The following is a 21492-nucleotide window of genomic DNA, read 5'->3' as shown; positions in this document are numbered from 1 at the left end:
AAGCTAATGGAAAAACTTTATACACGTTACAGGTATGCTTTAAGGTTAAGTACAATAGCTTGTCACATGCCACATAACTTGTTTTACTTATCATTCCATGTATTCACAAGCCCTAAATCCATACTGTATCTCCCAATGTCTGCGCAGGAGAAAGAACAACAAAACGGGAAAAATTCTGTAATATCAAATCACCCCGACAGTCTGAAGGTGGGAGGAAGGGGCCGGGGGAGATCCCTATATGTCTGACATATCAGACATACCGCATATGGCATATCCAGGGTATAAGTCTTTTGTAGATAAACTGCTTTGGTGTAAATCATTTTGGTAAGTGGCTGGGGGTAGGTCTCCAATTAAAAATGGCTCCCAAACTAATATAACTATATATATTACTAACAAAACAATCAAGTTCTGTAAATTCTGAATGCTGTGTGTGTTAATGGAGATTTCAGGTCACTGCTGCTGGCCTGTAAATCTGGAGAACAAGACTGAGGGCTCATTCACATGAACATAATGGGGGCGCATATCGTTACCCATTGACTTCTGTGACACCCGGTCACTGTGCGCTGAGCAGACGTCCCACCGCACCGTGACCGTGCACCACCTGGAATGTCTGGAATGTCCGGCCCAAACGCTGAACAACCAGAACTGAACTCGTTTTGCAACCTGTGAGTCATCTGTGTGCAATGCAATGCCCAGCCGTATGACTGCAAAAATGGTCCATGTGTCATCCGTTTTGTGTCAGTACCTTGTCCCATTGTTTTGAAGGGTCTCGTGTTTGTGTAACCTACCATATGGGTGACATCCATGTAGCATCCATATTTTTCACATTCCCATAAACTTGTATGGCCAGGTATAGGATCCTACAGTCTCCACCCAGATCTGTGTGAATGAGTTCATTGTTTTACTCTATGTTTTATCTGTTGTTTTAACTTCCACATTCATTTCAATGTTCGTGTATATGTAGCCGCAGTGATGTAGCCATTGTTCCTCCGTGTGGCTAGAAAGCCTTAGCCGCTGTACAGAGGAGCTGACCCTGATATTGCGTATACTGTGCGGTGATGGATGACAATTGCATGGAGAGTGTAAATGCTAACACACAACTTAAAGGGGATCATTCACAACATCCACTAACTCCAACTTTTTGCACCCTGTAATCCATGTTGTTCCACTGATCCCGGAGCTGGAATTTTCCCTCTATCCGCCTTTTTCTAGAGCAATCAATGTCATTATAGTCAGAAAGGCGGAGCCAGACTACAACCCAGGACCACCTACCGGACAGCAGCCTAATTATAATTCCTTTATTTATATAGCACACAGATTACGCAGCGCTGCATAGATCCTGCCAAATCAGTCCCTGTCCCCAATGAGGCTCACAATCAAACCAACCTACCAGTATGTTTTGGAGTGTGGGAGGAAACCAGAGGACCCGGGGGAAACCTACACAAACGGACCGATTTGACATGCTTTGTGCAGCGCTGCGTAATCTGTGTGCGCTATATAAACAAAGAATTATTATTATTAGAGAACATACAAACTCTTTGCAGATGTTGACCTGGATGGGACTTGAACCCAGGACTCCAGCGCTACAAGGCTGTAGAGCTAACCAATGAGACACCGTACTGCCCCAATTGGCACATTGGGAGGGATATTATTATACTAGTAATTGCAATTACTAGTGGTTTGCCAATAATTGTGATTATTTTAGGGCTTGTATACCAGAAAATTGGGGTACAGGCCCTGATAAATCTCCCCAATTATGTATGCTAATTAACCTCCCTAGTGTCAGGTGGGTGGCCCTGTGCGGGAGCAGACAGCCTGGCACCTCCCATGTAACAGTAGAAATAGTGATTTTTTTTTTGGGGGGGGGGATTACTGAAATTGGTCCAGCTTTTCCAAAACTATTAGACCGGGTGTGCCGGTTACATGCCCCTTTAAGCGCAGTGTAGCCGGGCTTGTGCGGGCACACAGCTGGCAGAGGACAGCGGGAGGAGGGATGAGCACTGCACGGGGCACGGCGCGGGAGCGGGGAGTCCGCCTACCCCCGGCGAGGACGAGGAGGGCGGGTCACAGGCAGCAGGCCGCCCGGCGCGGGTGTCGTGCTTAGGGCGGGTCACAGGCCGCGGGGATGTCGGACTATGAGATCTCGGTGCAGGCTCTCAATGAGCTCCTGGCGAATGATGGCGGCTTCTACTGCCTGCCCTCCCAGCATTGCAACGAGGTCTTCCCCCGGATCTACGTGGGCAACGCGTGAGTTACTGCCGCCCGGAGCGGGTGTATACGGGGGGAGCACCTGCTGCAGGGGGTGTACAGGGTGTCCCTATAGTGATGTGTATGGGGGACTGTGTACAGGGTGTCCCTATAGTGATGTGTAAGGGGGACTGTGTACAGGGTGTCCCTACAGTGATGTGTATGGGGGACTGTGTACAGGGTGTCCCTATAGTGATGTGTATGGGGGACTGTGTACAGGGTGTCCCTATAGTGATGTGCATGGGGGGCTGTGTACAGGGTGGCCCTATAGTGATGTGCATGGGGGGCTGTGTACAGGGTGGCCCTATAGTGATGTGCATGGGGGGCTGTGTACAGGGTGGCCCTATAGTGATGTGCATGGGGGGCTGTGTACAGGGTGGCCCTATAGTGATGTGCATGGGGGGCTGTGTACAGGGTGGCCCTATAGTGATGTGCATGGGGGGCTGTGTACAGGGTGGCCCTATAGTGATGTGCATGGGGGGCTGTGTACAGGGTGGCCCTATAGTGATGTGCATGGGGGGCTGTGTACAGGGTGGCCCTATAGTGATGTGCATGGGGGGCTGTGTACAGGGTGGCCCTATAGTGATGTGCATGGGGGGCTGTGTACAGGGTGGCCCTATAGTGATGTGCATGGGGGGCTGTGTACAGGGTGGCCCTATAGTGATGTGCATGGGGGGCTGTGTACAGGGTGGCCCTATAGTGATGTGCATGGGGGGCTGTGTACAGGGTGGCCCTATAGTGATGTGCATGGGGGGCTGTGTACAGGGTGGCCCTATAGTGATGTGCATGGGGGGCTGTGTACAGGGTGGCCCTATAGTGATGTGCATGGGGGGCTGTGTACAGGGTGGCCCTATAGTGATGTGCATGGGGGGCTGTGTACAGGGTGGCCCTATAGTGATGTGCATGGGGGGCTGTGTACAGGGTGGCCCTATAGTGATGTGCATGGGGGGCTGTGTACAGGCAGGAAGCACCTGCTGCAGGGGGTGTATAGTGTGTCCCTGTGGTGATGTGTATTGGGGGGTGTACAGGGTGGCCCTGTGGTGATGTGTATTGGGGGGTGTACAGGGTGGCCCTGTGCTGATGTGTATTGGGGGGTGTACAGGGTGGCCCTATAGTGATGCTAGATACATATACGTGGTACACGCCTGCAGTCTATGGCATGTAACCAAGTACTGCGCTCTTCTGTCTGTCAGTGCCATAGAGATGATGTGAGAATAGACCAGGTGCACGGATGACTGGTGCTCCTTGGGGTACATTTGGGGTACAACTAACCCCATTGCTGTGATCTGTGAAGGTCCTACCACTGAGCATCCCTCCAATTAGCAAGCTATCCCTTATTCTGCGGATCGGGCTGACTCTTTGTGACTGATCCACGCATTAGCCCTGGCTCACACTATTGAATGAATAGGGTGAACCAGTGAATGAAACCCACTTGAATGAATATTGGCCAAACTGGGCACAAAAGTATGAAAAAGAAAATGTTTGATCCTGTACAACCCCTTTAAGGGAAGTATGCAAATGTGTTTTCCATGGTGTTAGATGGAAAACAATGCTACCTTTTTGCTACCTTGTAAGGCAGCTCCCTTAACATCAAGTATGACCTACAAGAAGTCTAAAAACATGATGCGGGATTAAGCCAAACCAAGATATATATTCCATAAGGAACAGACTCCCAACTGTAGACAGCGATGTTTCCACCTGATTGGGTCTCCTCAGTACAGTGTAGGGAACTTATTTGGCTGTGTGAGAGGCTTGTTACTAGGATCAGAAGGTCAGAGTTCTCCTATTGGAGAGTGCCAATTAAGGCCGCCTTAGAGGCATGTGGAGACTTAAAGGGGTATTCCCAAGAATACAAGTTAGGCCCTATCCACAGGATAGGGCCTAACATGCTGATTGGTGGGGGTCTTGGTGATGTGACCAGCCCCCCCCCCCCCCCACAGATCACGAAAACGATGGGTCCGATGTTCTTGTTGCTCTAGGAGAGGAATGGAGCAGTTGGCCTCGCATGACCGTTCTGCTCCATTCATCTCTATGGAGCTGACGGACATTGACAAGCTCAGTGATCTCCGCCAGCTCCATTGAGATGTATGGAGCAGAACTGTCATGTGCGGCCATCTGCTCCATTACTCTAATGGAACAGCAAGGGGTCAGACGGAGGTAACTGGGACCCCATTGGATCCCTTGTTTTCGTGATCTGTAGGGGTCTCATCATCGAGACTCCCACCGATCAGCAAGTTAGGCCTTATCCCTTTTAAAGCAAGAGATGCTCCAATAGGGAATTCTGGGAAGTATGCAAATATCTCCAGAAGGGACAGTCTCCCTACGCTGTACTGAGGAGACCCAATCAGGTCGAAAAAGCGCTGTCTACAGTTGGGAGTCTGTTCCTTATGGAATAGATATACTGGTTTGGCTTAATCCCACATCATATCTTTAGACTTCTTGTAGGTCATACTTGGTGGTAAGGGGGCTGCCTTTCAAGGTAGCAAAAGGAGGGATTGTTTTCCATTTAACACCTTGGAAAACAAATTTGCATACTTCCCAGAATTCCTCAGTGGAGCATCTAAGGCTTTGAGTCTCCACACGACTATAAGGCGGCCTTTAATGGCAAACTCTCCATAAGGAGAACTCTTATCTTCTGGGCCAAACCCCTTGAAACGGACCTATTGTCGACCCCCTAGTTACTGATGGACCTCTCTGGTGAAGCTCTCGGGATGCTCTCTCTCTGTAACACACACACGAGTTATTTCCCAGTTTTACACAGAATATCAGTCTTTTAATTGGATGCATGCTCATAGTGTGGGGCAACTTCCATAGAGTGTAATAGGAAAAAAAAGATTTTTTTTTTCAGACGGGGGTCTTCTCAAAGGGGTGTTCTTCTAGAGAGGTTTCACTGTATATGTTAACACCATCGTAGCATCCTCTAATTATTGGTATCTTTTATTTTGCCTTTTTTTTTTTTGGGCGACTTTTTGCAACTTTTTTTCGACCTAGATTCTCACTTCAGCATTCGCTACTGGCTGGTTTTCTGCAGTGTTCTCCGAGATATCATCTGATTCCAGAAACTGGAAACTGGCACATCATAAATTTTGTTATAAAACAATACCTGCTCTATAACCGGTTTTCTCTGCTTTTTTGGGACTTTGCGTCTCAAACTCACTAAGGGGACCTTAAAGGGGTTTTCCCACGAAAGAAAATTCTCACATTTCCATCCCCTAGTGATGTTAACACAATAAAGACCATTTTAACCCCTTACTTTAAAATTATTGCTGTTCTAGCTCCTATCACTCACTTGACTGCTCAGTGCAAAATCCCAGGGTGTGGACGGGGCCTCTCTAAGCAGACACATTCTAATCCATCTAGTTCTGTGGGGTGACAATGTGCTTAGATTATCAGAGTACAGGTTTCATCTGCTGTCTGACATTGTACTAGTATCTGACACATAGAAAGAGATCAGAGATGCATGAGATTACACAGAGGCTGATAGACCATTACACTGTCACACTGTGAGTTCTGCTACATCTCACAGCTATGTGCCTGCCTCCCCATTCCCCCGGGTCACTTATCTACTTGTAGTTTGCAGCCCCTCTCTCTGCTCACTATGTCCTGGCAGGAAGTGATCAGTCAGTGTCTCTGAGCTCCATGCAGGGGGCGTCGCTACAGCCTCACAGCAGAGACAGACAGAAACTCAGCTCCACAATCTCACACAGAAATCCAAGTTGGCGTTATTTTGTTATCCTGAGTACATATAAGAAACTGGTCTTCGTGGGAATACCCCTATAAAGGAAATTTACCACAAAAATCCATTGTGATAAACCAGGGGAACTTGCTTATAAATCCAGGCGCTGTGACTGTGGTAATCTTCTTATATATGTTATCCATGGCCTCCTTCCTTCTAAAATCAACTTTTAAAATTATGCTTATGAGCCAGAAGGGCTCTGGGAGGCATTACCAGAGCCCCTCCCCCACCCCCGACTGCGTGAGATTAAATCAGGCTGAGGGAGGGGGAAGTGCTGACAGAGCAGAGGGAGGTCGAGACATTCTCCTGCACATTGTGTCCTTCACAGGTGTAATGCCCCCCAGAGCTGATTGCAGATGGTGTCCTATTTGCTGGCAGCATATTACAGAGCAGGAGGGAGCTGAGCAGATTGTACATAGTGTCTTACCTGCAGGCAGCATGTTATAGAGCAGGAGGAGCTAAGCAGATTGTACATGGTGTCCTTTCTGTCATATTTTTTTCACCAACAAGTCTCAAATCTAATGCAGACCTAATGTGCCACATTTATCAAGCAATTGTGACATACAAAAAGGGTCCTAAGACAGTCTAAGTAACTTGTGTAACAAGCCTAATTATAACCCTCTTCATCTCCTTTTCTGTGGTAAGAGGGGGATAGGCTGCTGCTGGTGGCAGTGAAGGCTTTTTGTAGGCACAAAGATCAGGAGAAAAAAAACATGTGCCTGCCTCTGACCCCTTGCCTCTGACCCCTTGCCTCTGACCAGGCCCCTATTCACATTAGATTTTCAGGTGATATCGGGAGTGTGCTTCGCAGTGTGATCCTTATGCATAAAATTCAGTGATAACTGAAAGTACTAGCGGTGGTCATAGCAACCAGACACTCCACTTATTCTGTTTTGTAACCTGCACTGTCCTGGTTAAATCATGAGGATCAGGTTATTTATTTTTTCATTTTTTATACAGTTTTTTCTATGGAATTTATTTAATAGAATCTTTTTTATATTGTAGCTCATTGCTGGGATGTGCCATAGCCCTCTCACTGATCCCCACAGAAAGAGAATAATCGGCCTCTTTGACATTAGGTCACCAGGAGCAATGTAGTTTCTATTGTCAAATGGGCGGAGCTTGTTTGTCTACTCCACCCATTTTATGGTATAGATCCCAATTAGCAAATTGGATATTGAAACTACCCTCTAATACTATTTGCTCTTAGATTTGTCAAGATTGTGATAAAACGGCTCTTCTTCTCTTTCTCGCAGCAGGAAGTCTCAGACTACTCCCATAGGCTAAATAGGTTGTATTGGGTTTTACTGCTATCCTTTATCCGCTGGATCCAACTGCTGGGGCCACCAGCAATCACGAGAATTGGGGTCCCATTCTTGCTAATGCTATGGGAGTGGCTAGCAAAGCACTTGGCTATCTCCGCCACTCCCATTCCCCTCTCTACAAGAGTGATGGAGATGGCTGAACAATGTGCGTGGCAACTTCTGGCACTCCCGTGGACATTGCATGGATGCATTCTCCACCTGCCGCCCCACCGGTTAGGTAGAAAGGAACCAACGTTTTAGTGTGATCAGGGGTTTTGGTTCTCGTGATTGTGGTGGTGCCAGTTCTAGGACCCTCACCGATCAGAGTGTTATCCCCTTGTAACTCTACCATAAAGATTACATTGTAATGTAGACATCTGGATACTCCTAATAAAAGATTATAAGCCTCCTAGTAATCTAATGGTCTCTTATCTTGTATTAGTTTGTTAATCTTTGAGATAAAGCCGGGCTGAACAAATACCACGAGCCAGACCTGTGCCTAGACATCAGCTACTGCCACCTGCAGGCACCGATTAGCAGGGAATTTATCGGGAACAACCTTTCCGACAATTGGCCACTATTTTGATTCTAGCGATCAGAGGATAAAACTGGGTCTTTTAGGTTATGTACTGCCAGGAAATACAGACTGCATGGGGTGAATAGCAGTGCAAGCATCCGCTATTTAACACCATGGATGGAAGGAGACACCTCTGTAATGTAGCGGCTGTCCTAGAAGGCAGAAATGACCATCATCACCAATTATCGACCTACAATTTGGATAATAATTAAGATGATCGGACCTGACGTTCGGGTTTATCTGCCTGACCTGAAAATATTGCCCGATTGGCAGCCAAACAGTCAGTCCGGCAAATTGACGCCCCTAGCTACTAGTCATGCTTATGATTGACCAGGGGAACTCTTCCTGCCCAATCTTATCCATAGCTAGTTGTTAGGGGCATCAATTTGCTCAACTGGTTGTTCAGCCACCAATCTGACAGTATGTTCTGGTCAGACGGCCCTACCTACTAGCCCTGGCTATGACTCCCCTGGCCAGTCATAGGCATGACTAGTTGCTATGGGCATCAGTTTGCCGGATTGGCTGTTCGGCCTCCAATCCGTCAATAAGTCAGGTTGGGGGGAGGGGGGAGCTGAACTTGAACATTGGTTTTGCTCATAACTTATTAATAAGTTTCCAATTGAAAAATGATGGAATTGGCACTACATTTTACTCTGGTTCTCCAAACCCATTTCTTTTATCTCGACCCCAGTTCTCCCGTATGAATGAACTTTCCAAAGAAGATCTGTTCTTAGGCCTTGCCCCGGTGGTCTATAATTGTGAATGGGAACCAACCTTCCAGCATCTTCTGAAATTTGTTCTTGATCTCTCTTCTTAGTTGATGCTATACTAAGACTATTATTATTGATTGGTTATTGAAAACCTCTATGTATAGCAGTGATACCCAGCGGGTGCTTACTGTGTCGTGACTGTTTTCTGATTGGTTTGTACACCCATATACTAGGCTCTTCAGGTATGTACAGCGAGGCGCGAGGTCACGGTAGACATTGAACGTCGGGTGGTAATTGTAATGTCCGGACCATCTGACACTGAAGTGGAAGGTGCTGCTCGCTCGCTTAGGGTGCAGTTTGTCTGTAGGACACCTCTTTAGTGCAATCACCCTGTGATAAATGTTCTCCAGCGGCTAGTGTGTTGCTCTCCAGTTATGGATTTGCCTATGAAGTGCTCCCAACATATTGATTCGGCCAGACATTAATCTCAGCTAATTAATTCCCTCTCCCTTGGCTCTCCACCAGGAGCAGTTTCTGAACTGTCAGTGATATACAATAGGTTACAGGGAGATGCCTGGTTTTAAGAACCTGGTTCTGTCTCTCCTATTTAACCCATTCTGAACTTTTGGTACTAATTTGCACAGCATATAGATAGGACAGCAGCTGGCATTATTTTTCTATGTGCTGCTAATATACCTGTTATTGGGTCCTGATCACCCTGACGGGTCGTCTTTAAGTCTCATTAGATTTATCTTTACTGTGGTCTTGCAGTTGGATAAAACAGGGCATCTATCACCAGATCAGGGATTGAAAACCAAGCACTGGTGTCTACTCTATTTTTCTCGGGGAGCGATGGACCCCATCTTCACCGAGACCTAACCACTGATCAGCAAGTTAGACGGGAAAACCCCTTTAAAGGACATCGCCAGATCAAGGATTGTAAACCAAACATACAAAGATACTCGTGTGCGCCCCCTCTGGCAGGATCTGCTCTTCTTTTAGCTTCTTATACCTTTGTTTTTTTCCAAAAAACAGGCCTTTTAAAATTGTGCAAATGTGCCTGAGGGGCTCCAGGCTCCATAGGAGTTAATGGAGCCTGGAACTCATTTGCTAAATTTTTAAAGCCCTTTTTTCTTAAAAGCAAGGGCATAAGAAGCTAAAAGAAGAGCAGATCCTGCCAGTGGGGGCGCACACGAGTATCTTTGTATGTTTGGTTTACAATCCTTGAACTGGTGATAGATGTCCTTTAAAAGGGGTTTTCCCGCCTAACTTGCTGATCAGTGGTCAGGTCTCAGTGAATATGGGGTACATCGCTCCCCTAGAAAAATAGAGTAGACGGCTGTGCATCTCCATCAACTCCATAGAGATGAATGGAGCAGAACGGACATGTCTTCTGCTCCATTCATCTCGGGAAGCGACGAGGGGTCCAATGGAGGTACCTCAGGCTCTCGTTCTCGTCATCTTTGGGGGTCTCCTCACGGAGATCCCCACTGATTAGCAAGTTATCCACAGGATAGGGCCTAACTTGTTTGGGGGGAAAACCCCTTTAAGCACAGAAATAAGTATGATATACACGAGTTTTTTAGCACAAAATTAATACTCGAGTCTATACAAAAAATTAACACTGTTTTCACCTTTCGGACGTCCCCCAAGGGTCCTCTTCTGCTTTCGATGCTCCGGTGACTCCTCGGGTCCTTCGGCTCCTCTTCGGGTCGTTCCGTTCCTCTTCAGGTCCCCTCGCGATGCCGGCGGCTCACAAACAATTACGTCGGCAAGCAGCTGACGTCATTCTGTGTGCCGGCCGAGCACGGAGACCCGAAGAGGAGCCGAAGGGGGGCTGGCAGGCTATATGCTGCGGGGGGCTGGCAGGCTATATGCTGCGGGGGGCTGGCAGGCTATATACCACAGCGGGCTGTGACCAATGCATTTCCCACCCTTCGGCTTATACTCGAGTCAATATGTTTTCCCAGTTTTTTGTGTTGAAATTGGGAACCACACCTTATACTCGGGTCGGCTAATACTCGAGTATATACGGTATCTCTTTAACGCGATGCTATAAAAGCAGCATACTGTTATTATATTGTATGCTGTAACAACTAACTAACCATGGAAGGGGTTGTGTCTTCTTAATGGGAAAATATCAAGCATTGTAAGACGTAATTGCACTAACAAGGGTGGAAGATAGCCAGAAGCCCAACAATGAGACCGAGGAGCGAATTATCCTCAAACTATTTCATACAGAGAAAGAAAATGGCTCAATCTGCAAGATGAGCAGCAAATGTTATTTTCTAAATTGTGTGACTTCTGTAGGTCTATAGACGATGTTATCTTAATAAAAATAGATTTTCCAGTAGTTGCATAACTTGCAGGATACTTTTTGACTTACTCATAAAGACACTAAAAATAGTCTAATGAGGCATGAAGATGTAATATGAGGCGCACATATGGAAATATGCAAAATCCGGATGCCCACTGTTTCTTAAGTGTCTAATTCAGAATAATGATATAATTTTTTTTCTCCATTATCCGCAAAAACACTGTCGAACAATATGCAGATTTGTAGACGGCAGGGACCTAATTACCTGTCATCGCGCCACTCTTATACAGCCGCAGTATAGTAGAGGAAGAGCGGTATAGGGTGTTTATTCTACACTACGTATGTGAACAAAATTCATGAATATTCCTCTTTAAACAAATTTCACCTTTGTCCACATTTATCTGAAATCAGAGGTCATGTACAGGTTGTCCCTGGGTTACGTACAAGATACTTTCTTTAGGTTTGTTCTTAAAGGGGTATTCCAGGAATAAGGATAAATTGTATTCAAGTGGGACCTTAAAATATAAGCTAATGTGTAATTAGTTGTCATTTCAAATTTTGTTCCTCTAAGCCCAAAAAATGCTGGTGACATAGACTGTAATGAAGAATTATAATCCTACTGGCCCTATAATCAGTCCGTTGATTTGTCCCTGTGGAGAAGACACAGGACAGAAGATGGCCGCTGGTCACATGTCCACATCACATGTCCTGCACCTGTCCATATGATCACCACTAGGTTTGGCTGTAGTCGGTTGCTTGCAGTGCATCCAGTATGGCCAGTGTTGTGGTGAGACGTCATCTCATTGCGTTAATGTGCAGTGATGGCAGTTACTTACATCATTACTACGGTAACAATGCATGAAAGTCTGTTACATCATCACTGGGAGCAGAGCACTAGAGGAAGGAGGAGTTACCGAGAACTGAGTAACCATGGGACTTGCAGATGACGGCCATCTTGGAGATAACACTGCCTACTTTATAAAGCCCGTAAAATGTTGTGAATAATAAAAAGCAAAGTAATTTAAGCTCCATTTTGTTATTAATTAGCTTTTTTGTATTCATATATTCATGGATTCTTATAGCATTATGGATTTTTGTATCAGACATGCATATTTACGGCATACCCTTTTAAGTTGAATTTGTATGTAAGTTGGAAGAGTAATATTCCATAATTGTAATTCCAGACAAAATTTATTTGGACAATTGGATTTTCTAAATTTTGTGCTGCCATGGGAACAAGGATTATCAATACAACTTCATTACAGACACCTTACAGCTGATCACTGCAGCCTGGGAGTAAAGTAAAATATCCAGAGAGCTTCACCAGAGGTCAGAGAGGTCCGTCTGTAACTAGGGGTCACTTGTAAGTCAGGTGTCCTTGAATGGGTTTTCCCATGAAAGAAAGTTATCAAATGTATTCCCCTAGTGATGTTTACACAATAAAGATCATTTTTAACCCCCATGATTTACAATTTTACTCAGTTTTATTGTTTTTTTTTTAGCTCCTATAATGGTCAGTGTAAAGATTTAGCAGTGTGGGGTGAGAACTCTCTAAGCAGCACCAGAGGGAGCATGAAGTGTCTATGAGATTCTGTGTGCTGACAATGTGCTTAGATTATCAGGAATCAGGTTTATCTTTTATTTAGATACTGGGTCGATAAAGCTCTTCAGTGCCTAATGTTGTTCCAAAGATGACATAACCATGTCTGATGAAATGGTTCTGGATGGGCAGTTACCAGCTCATTGGGATAATTGCCCTCATGCATAATGTTTTTTCCTCAGGTGATACTGCCTCGGCCTCATGGTTGAGCCTAGTGCCCCTGAGAAAAAAGGACCTATTCTTGGCCGAGTCTAAGGTGCTGGGAAAATTAAGGTGCACTATGCCAGTTGTGTGCCATCTATATTTGCGCATCAGTTGCTAGGTAACTCAATCATTTGACACTGCAAGCGTCTTGGGCCAAGCTACTGACTTCATTTGGCAGCCTTGCGTTTTTTGTGGATCTGCAACAGTGAATATACACGGGTTACATACGACCTGTTTTTGTGGCCATATGGTGTGTGAAGTTATATGGGGCACCAAGCGTCCCCATGGAGAGGGGAGGAGAGCATAGAGACTCATATACGATTGGGCCATGGAATGGCCCCCTTGTGTTTCGATTCCGTTTGGAAACGTGTGACCGCACCACAAGAGTTGATCTTTATGTGGTTGTCCAAGGTATTTTAATTTCTCATCGCTGCAAACTTCTATCCACCCTAGTTACTGGGTTGCTCGCATGATGACTAAAACACACAAGCTATCGAGCTGACTTATGACCCCCCCCCAGGGTTCGATATTTATCACATAGCAGGTAATGGATCTAGCAGACAAAATGGCCGACAGGTTCCATCTGTTTCCTTGGTCGCACAGCAGTGCTGATCACAATGAGGCATTACATTGCCAAAGCTATTGTTATTATGGCTGAAAACTGAATAATTGACCCTCTATTGACTCTCACATTCCTGATGATAATGATGGAATACCCCCAACATTATAACATTGATTTTATGCTCCGGCAATCAGAGAGGTTAAGTGATTTTTTTTTTTTTTTTTTTTTAATTCGAGACTTGGATAACATATTTTTAATGAATCTCTAAAGAGTTGGAATTATTCCTCATACACAACGCCTCTGAAGGTTTTATAGATCTGCCATAGATTACTTTTCCCTGTAATTTACCAGTGTTGAAGTTGAGGGGAGATCACAGAAGGATTTCCATGTTGCAGACGGGTGATGTAATATGGGGCGGGTGGCTGTGATGTATAACCTTGCGGTGTTAGAAAGTGCTTACTTGGGAAAACGTCTGACAAATCACTTGTGTATTCTGCAGTTTTGCTGTATAATATTGGGAGGTTGTTTGTCATTTTTTTTTCTTTGTCATTTTTTGCTCTGTCCACCCAGGAGCGATCTCTCTCACTGGTTGGTTTTGCAAACTGGCAGTGATTCCTGTAAGCTAAAAAAATTATTTGTGATGTTCCGTGGTAAGTTATAAAGTTGTAGTACATGCTTTAGGGCGATGCATAAAATAGGAGTTAGGTAAATCAAGGTGACTGATTCCCTACAAATTGGTTTCCATTTGGTAAATAAAATTTGGGGAAGATCTTAAAATGAGTAAAATTAATAAGAATAATGCTGGGTTCACGTCGCGTTTTTTTTTTGCACACCCTAAGCAAATACATCAGGAAAGCACCCGACGTACTCTTAGCGTATACATTAACGAATAGTGGCAGACCGGAGGCATAGTTGTTTCCTGTGTCTGACCACCATTCCTCCCGTACGCCAAAAAATGCAGGATGGAAAGAAGCACCAGGTTACTTCCTTTTATCCTGCACCTTCTGCCTGTGCGACGTATAAAGACGCAATAGATCCCTATGGGGAGTGGATGTGCAGAGTATTGCATTTCTCCCCCAGGCTGCGCCAAGTGCATATGTCACTCAGCAGGAGGGAGGTCCTGGTGATGTCACTGTCCATATTGGGACAGTGACATCACTGGGGGAACACATCGTTCATAAACAGACGCCAAACGCCGGCTGCTGCCGATGTACACTCCTCCCCCCACATTCAAAGGAGTGGGGGTCCCCGGGCAACATATCCCACTGTATAGTCATACAATGCGATGACTATACGACGACGTCTGTGCCGTATGTTCTGAGGACAAGTTGGAATCCTCCTGACGTGTCCTTACAATGTATGGCAAATAATATGGTGTGAACCCAGCCTAATGCCTCCTCTCTTACCTATTCCCCACCGCCCTATACGAACACTGTCCCGGTGTTATCAGTTTCCGATTCCTTCTGACATACAGGAAGTGGTTGATTAGCCAATCACAGGCTGGGGCGGTGACTGAAGACAGCCATTAATAAGTTACACAGTTGTTCTCACATGTAAAGGAACATGAAACGGGGATCGTTTCGGATGTCAGTTTTCCTCCAATGGATTCTGAGAGTAAGGAGACACCTGGCGGACAAACGCCTTTTATGAAAATTAGTTTATCGATTGTCAGATGCACAAAATGTTCACCCCTCTCACAGACGGAAAAATCTGCTCCTTACAGACCTCTATTAGCACTCGCCATCTGGAAGCTCAGAGTATGAACATTTCCAAGCCGACTAAAGTCTAGAAATACAATGTCATTATCGAGGGTTTCGATGAAGTCAAGTCAAACTCATTTCCCCTTCTCTTTCCTAACACAACACCGAGATCAGGCCGAGGAAAGTGATTAGGAAATAAGATTGATTCTGAAGTTTTAATGTGAGTTTAGTTTGAAGTGGTCTCCTGGAAATACTCATACGGTGAGACTTATAGTTACCATGAAAAGCCTCGTGTCCCTTAATAATGATTATTCATCAATATACAGGATGGTTGTAATCTGCGCGGCTTACGCTGATATCAGCTGATCATACACAGACTGGTTTTGTACACGGTTACATAATTGGCCTGGGAATTGGGCGAGTATGAGAAGATTTCAATCAGATTTGGAAGTGTTTAAGGAAGCAGTCCTGACCAGTGTACCTTTTTAAGGTCCACACACGAGACATATTGGCCCAGATTTAATATGGCTTCTCTGCTCCGATGGGTGTGTTGGGTGTAGAAGGGGCGAGCAGCGCGGAGGACAGAAGCTGGGCCGGGTCGTGAATGCCTGGTCCTCCACATTTACTTTAGTGTCTTCAGCAGAGTCCAGAGTAAAAAACTCCGTCAGTTCCGACCCGGTCTAAATGTCAGAACTGGCAGAGTTTTTGCCCATATTCTCTAAGAGGCCAGAGCCAGTCTTAATGAATCCCCACATTGAGTTAGACCATGTTCTCTGCCAATCGTCAGTCTTTTTCATGATTCTAAGGAGAAGTTAGGCAGATACTTTTTGACCATCATTGTTTATGTAAAAAAACCAGATGTGTCCCCTATTAATGGTGACCCTGACTAGGCCACAGATTTATCATCATCTCCACAGCACCTCCAAAACTCACCATGATTGACTAGTCACTCCGAATGTGGACATTGGGGATCCCTACGGGACAACAATCTTTTCAGGAATCAACTTAAAGGAACACTGTGGCCATCTTTTACCCCAATTAATATATTAGCCCCCCCCCCCCCCCCCTCAGGAATGAAATGTTTTTTCTAGATATTTATCTTTTATGTGAATTATTTTTCTAGGTAAAACAAAAAAAAGAATCTACATCAAAGTAATGAGAAAAATGAGCAGAGAACAATCATATTTTACCTGAACTGAGTCAAGTTTAGAAGATAAGATTCTCAACTTTAATATGATTTAATAGGTACTATAGAAGCAAACAGGGATGTCTAAAGTGACACCCTCCACAGCCTCTAAAATGGACTAAATGTGACTCTTCTCTGCTCATTTTTTTGTGACTTTTGTGGTTTTTAAAATTTAATACAAAGAACAACACATGTGTATCATATTGAATATTATGACATTAAGAAACATACATTGTTGACATATGATACATTACATATGTAGTATAAACATATACGAACAAAGAAAAGATAACAGTGCCTGTTGTTTAGTGTACATTAAAGAGATTTGTTTCGGAGTGATACAACATATATAATAAAAAAAAAATCAGGTTATTTTTAAGTGAGTTGGGAGGAAAGTTTTTTTTATAGGTAAATGTGCAAGAATTGACCAAACAGAGGGAACTCTAGAAAGGACATTTCATATATCATCCCCTTTGTGGTGTTTGTTAATGGGGTAAAACCTGGTGACAGTTTTTTGTTAAAACTTGTCACCTTGGATAAGATTAAAAATCTATATCCAAATCCATAGTTCCTTTAACCGCACCGATTCCTCACTGACACTTTGCCGTTTCCCATGGTCCCTCCCCACAATCACTGGGTGAGGCAGGTGTCCACTCCAGCCATGGATTTCCAGTGAGGTCAGAGGAGACATGAACTATAGACAGACGGGAAACGGGGGGTAGGAAGATAATGGTAAGGTGTCTACTACTTTTGTATGTGATAGCTGTTAGTGTCTGCGCCCCCATCTAAGTGCACTTGTACTTCCCTTGGATAGTAGCTCTAGACCATAAAAATAAGATCTCTGTATTGTTGTATTCTTCTGTTCCTCTCTTAATCTTCCTGAAAATGTATGAAGAAGTTGACAGGTGTGCAGTATGGTCCTCTGAATGGCATGAGGAAGGGGTAGAGGTTGCGCATATGACTGTATAATTTGCATAAAGGGACTTTATATTTCTATCCTTCTTTCACCTTGTTTGCCTGGAAGGTGACCCATAAGGAAATTCTCTCTTGGGGAATTACGGGAGGAACTCATCCCAGATAATTCACTTGGATTATAAATGTAATGAAGCTTCTCTTTACAGATGGTGCGTTTTAATGATTTGACCTCCCTAGAGAAGCGGTAACTGGAATTCTTCTAGAGAAAAAATGTTAGTAATAAAAATACATAATCTAAAATTGGAATAATCTTGTAGAAGCAAGAATGGATGGGAAATTGCTATAGGGTGTTGTTTTCTGAGCTGAGATGTCTTTGCACACATTCCCTTTAATAGCCATTTAATTGTCGTCTTTATTGGTCTTAAAGGGGCAGTTAAGCCTAAAGCACAAGCTATATCACACAATAGCGGCTTTAAAAGGGAACTCCTAGGAAACCACAGATTTTATATATGTAATTGTTTTTCTTTTTTGCATCCTGCATTTGTATTTAATTTCAGGGACCAGGTACGGATGTACTGACATCTGGGTTCTGGTCCTTGTCTTGGATATAGATCTTGAGAGGCAACAGAACCAGTGGATCAGTTTATTCAGCAAATCGTATGTTATGGGTTTATTATCACTGGTTGGAAACTGGATGTTATCTCTTGCTATAATCTAACACTCAGACTTTGTTGTGGTTTTTTATGGAATATGGGTATAAGACCAGTTAGAATGGGAGACAGCAGTAGCGGGTGATCAGATGTCACAGCCTATAGACTACAAGTCCTAGTGAAGGCAGAAGATGAGCCAGGCATCTAAATGGATTGCCAGTGGTTGATCCTCCTCTGCTTGTAGACCCTTCTCTGTAGATCCACACCTGTATAGGTGTAGAACTGCAGGGAAGGGTCTACAAACAGAGGAGGATCAACCACTGGCAATCCATTTAGATAAATTATAGTCAAGAGGCAATGCAGGAGAGAATGACTTGACCTTGAGGGAACGTTCACACAGATCACGGACACCCTATGGCTGACACTACACAGGCTGACACTGTCTGTCACCCTAGTCTGTCAGTGACACAGACATTAGTGACATCTACTACCTTACAGGTGATTATTGGCTCCATCAGGAAGAGAACCTCATTATCATCAAATGCACTACACTTAAACTGACTGTCCTTGCCTGCAATCTATCTCTTGAATGTTTAAAGGGGTTTTCCCATGAACAAAAGTTGGACCCTACCCAGAGGATGGGGCCTAACTTGCTGATCAGTGGTGGTCTTCGTGATGGACCTCCACAGATCACAAAAACATGGGGTCCCACGTACCTCCATCCGACCGCTCGTTGCTCCGTCAGATTCATGGAGGAGACGGACGCGCATAACCATTCTGCTCTATTATTCTCTATGGAGATGACGAGGATCGGTGAGTGGAGTGCTTGGCAATGTCCGTCAGCTCCATAGAGATGAATGGAACAGAACGGTCATGCGCGGCCCTCTGCTCCATTAGTCTGAAGTAACGCGGAGCGGTCCGACTGAGGTATGGACCCCTGAGACCCCCATTGATCAGCAAGTTAGACCCTATCCTGTGGAGTGGGAAAACCCCTTTAATGGACTGGAGCAGTACATCTTTCACCAAAACAAGGGCCTTTGTCGAATGTCAACAGTTCATATTAGATTTTATCCCAACAGTGTTGCCATTAATGTGAATCTTAAGCTACATTCACACTACAGTATGGGGGACGTATATACGGCCGACGTATATATGGCCGATATACGTCCCCCATACACTCCTATGGGCTCACGGCCCTGTACGGGAGCGGTACGGTGCAGCACATGTGCGGCACCGTACCGCTCCGTAGCCCAGGAAAAGATAGGACATGTCCAATCTTTTCCCGTGATACGGCGCCGTGCGCTGTATCTTTCTATGGAGAGGGGCGGGGGTGAGCGGCACTCATCCCCTGCTCCTCTCCGCAGCGCCGATGTATACCCGCCGTACTACGGTACGGCGGGCATACATCGTGGTGTGAATGTAGCCTTACAGAAGGTAAACCCTGTGTAGAGTACGGGACGTATCTGCTGATCACTCTGCTAGGAGCAATAATTTCCACGTCTGATTTTGGCGCATTCATTGTACTAAATGAAGCTCTTCTGGTAGAACTCGCCCTACTAGACATTTGTATCTGATGTATAGTAACGCCGCTGACTAATGACGCATCATTTATGTGGACTCTCCTTGGGTATAACTTTATGCTCTGTGGGTTATTATGTCTCCCTGCTCCATGCATATATTCCTAATGCTTTCCCCCAGCTGCCATAGCATGCACACTCACGTTAGTTTAACCCCTGCTTTTCAAGACACTTTTTTCTAGATAAAGAATTTATTCCAGATCCTAACAATGGGGGGAATTTCTTAAGAGCGGGTGCATCATGCACCAGTATTGGACCCATTTTCCCCCGGTTGGTGCAGAAATGATATATAAAGAGATGTGACCTCTGGCACAGAGCTTGTATGCCGGAATTAAATCTCCGCCAGGTCAGACCTATAGCTAGACAGATCTCCAGGGCTGAAAACGTAACTCGGTCTGCTGTTTTGCATGTACAGATCTTGTTTAAGACTCTTATGGTAGTGTATACGCAGCCAGTGTCCAAAATTTTGTGGTCCACGCACTGTGACTTTTATAATCTGCTGTACAAATTGACAGCTTCACTATGTAAGGCTTGTGCTCTTTATCTCCTGAGTTCACTGCTGGACTTATTTTTATCTGTTGCACTTCTTTCTTTATCCAATCTAATGCTCCAAGAGTCTCCCAAAAGCTTTGGCTATCCAAAGCTGCAGATGTGTTGGATCTAGCCCTGTAGATCTGTGTAATAATGCATTTGTGTATGTTGTTGATAGCAGAAGGACTATATAATATGTATTTGTATTCCAGGATTGTAGCTGGACATTGGATTGGTGCGCTGGCAGAGTATCCTCACACTGATTTCTGAATTCAAACAGAAATACAGCCCCTGCCTCTGCTGTAGTATCTAACTTAAAGTCTGCTACTGCTCTTAATCATAGGGGCTGTGCTGTAAGATTTCACAAATCTCAAAATAAGTTTGATCCAGCCCACAGTTTTCCATATAAATCACCTTTGTTTGACGGTGAGCTGGTTTTTCTACACACAAGTTGCTGTAAGATCTCACACAGGAGATCTCCAAGTGCAGCTACAATGCTGGAATATGAATAATTTTTTTTTTGTATAAATCTTTTTATTAGTTTTCACATTTTATCAGGTTGTGAGATACACAGCTGTACACATCGGAGCATATTATGTGTGCATTAAATGCAAGTGTACAGAATAATAACCAGCAGTAACCAGGTACAGTTTACTGTTCAATCCTCAAGATCTGACAAATAAGAACAATCGATGCAAACAAAAAAGGATGGTAGTATGTGCCTCGCCAAAGATATATCGTTGGAGCAGGCTGCTCCTGTTGCATGAAACTATTACTCTATTTTATTGAGATCTAGTCCATAATAAGGTACAGATCTTGGGGGGGGGGGGGTATATTCAAGAAGTCTTGTTAATAAGAGGCGGACCTAGGAATAACTAATCCCTTGGTTTAAAGGGAACCTGTCATCAGAAATTGACCCAATTAACCATAACCAGTATGTTGTGAAGCAGCTGAACGCCTTCCTGATTATGTTTCTTTCATGGCCCATGGTGGTAGCATTCAGAAAATCCTCTTTGAAGTGAGGTGTAAATTGCTTGTATAAAGTCATGGAGGCGGAGAGCTCAGCATTAAAGTCATGTTCTCCTCAACTCAGAATGAAGGACATCTGGTTACTGATGTGTCTGGATGTAGGACCATCAATTACATAAAAGAGGGCATTCTGAAGTGAGGAGAGCTTGACTTCAGTGTTACACTCTCCGCCTCCTTGACTTTATACATCCACATTACATGTCAATTTAGAGTTGATTTTTCTGGATGATGCCATAGCCCTGAGCCATGAAATAGACATGATTTAGAAGGTGCTCGGCTGCTTGATGACCTACTGATAGTGGTTGATAAGCTCAATTTCTGAGACATGTTCCCTTTAAGAAGACTTTCTATATGCTCGCCAGGGTTCCCAGATGATATTATATCTATTATGTATTCTGGCCTCTCAACTTGCTTATTCCTCAAAGCGACTCAGGTTATCGCCCTTTCTATCCTGTCTGGGACCACAGGGAGTTCTTTTTGGAGCCATTTAGATCTCAAAAACAGCATAGTCAGGTCATATTTAAATGGGGACCAGAATCTATTTGGTGTCCAGGGATAGATGAATTCTGTTGACTGTGTAACTTGTTTATCCATTATGTGTGTGTTGAATCTCTACCTAGAAACAGAATAGTTTTGGGCACCTCCAA

General features: G+C 44.5%; 1 protein-coding gene across 1 annotated transcript in view; it reads left to right on the top strand.

Moving 5' to 3' along the window:
• Positions 1-1954: 1954 nt before the first annotated feature.
• DUSP3 (dual specificity phosphatase 3) overlaps positions 1955-21492 on the top strand; it is a 41356-nt gene continuing 21818 nt past the window's right edge. The window contains exon 1 of the mRNA XM_072111813.1: positions 1955-2247. Coding sequence (XP_071967914.1) covers positions 2126-2247 — 122 coding nt within the window. The 5' untranslated portion in view covers positions 1955-2125. The remainder of the gene's footprint in view (positions 2248-21492) is intronic.

Source organism: Engystomops pustulosus, chromosome 6, assembly GCF_040894005.1.
Source record: "Engystomops pustulosus chromosome 6, aEngPut4.maternal, whole genome shotgun sequence".
Lineage (NCBI taxonomy): Eukaryota > Metazoa > Chordata > Amphibia > Anura > Leptodactylidae > Engystomops > Engystomops pustulosus.
The sequence above is the reverse complement of the archived record's forward strand: the minus strand, read 5'-3'. Positions and strand labels throughout refer to the sequence as shown.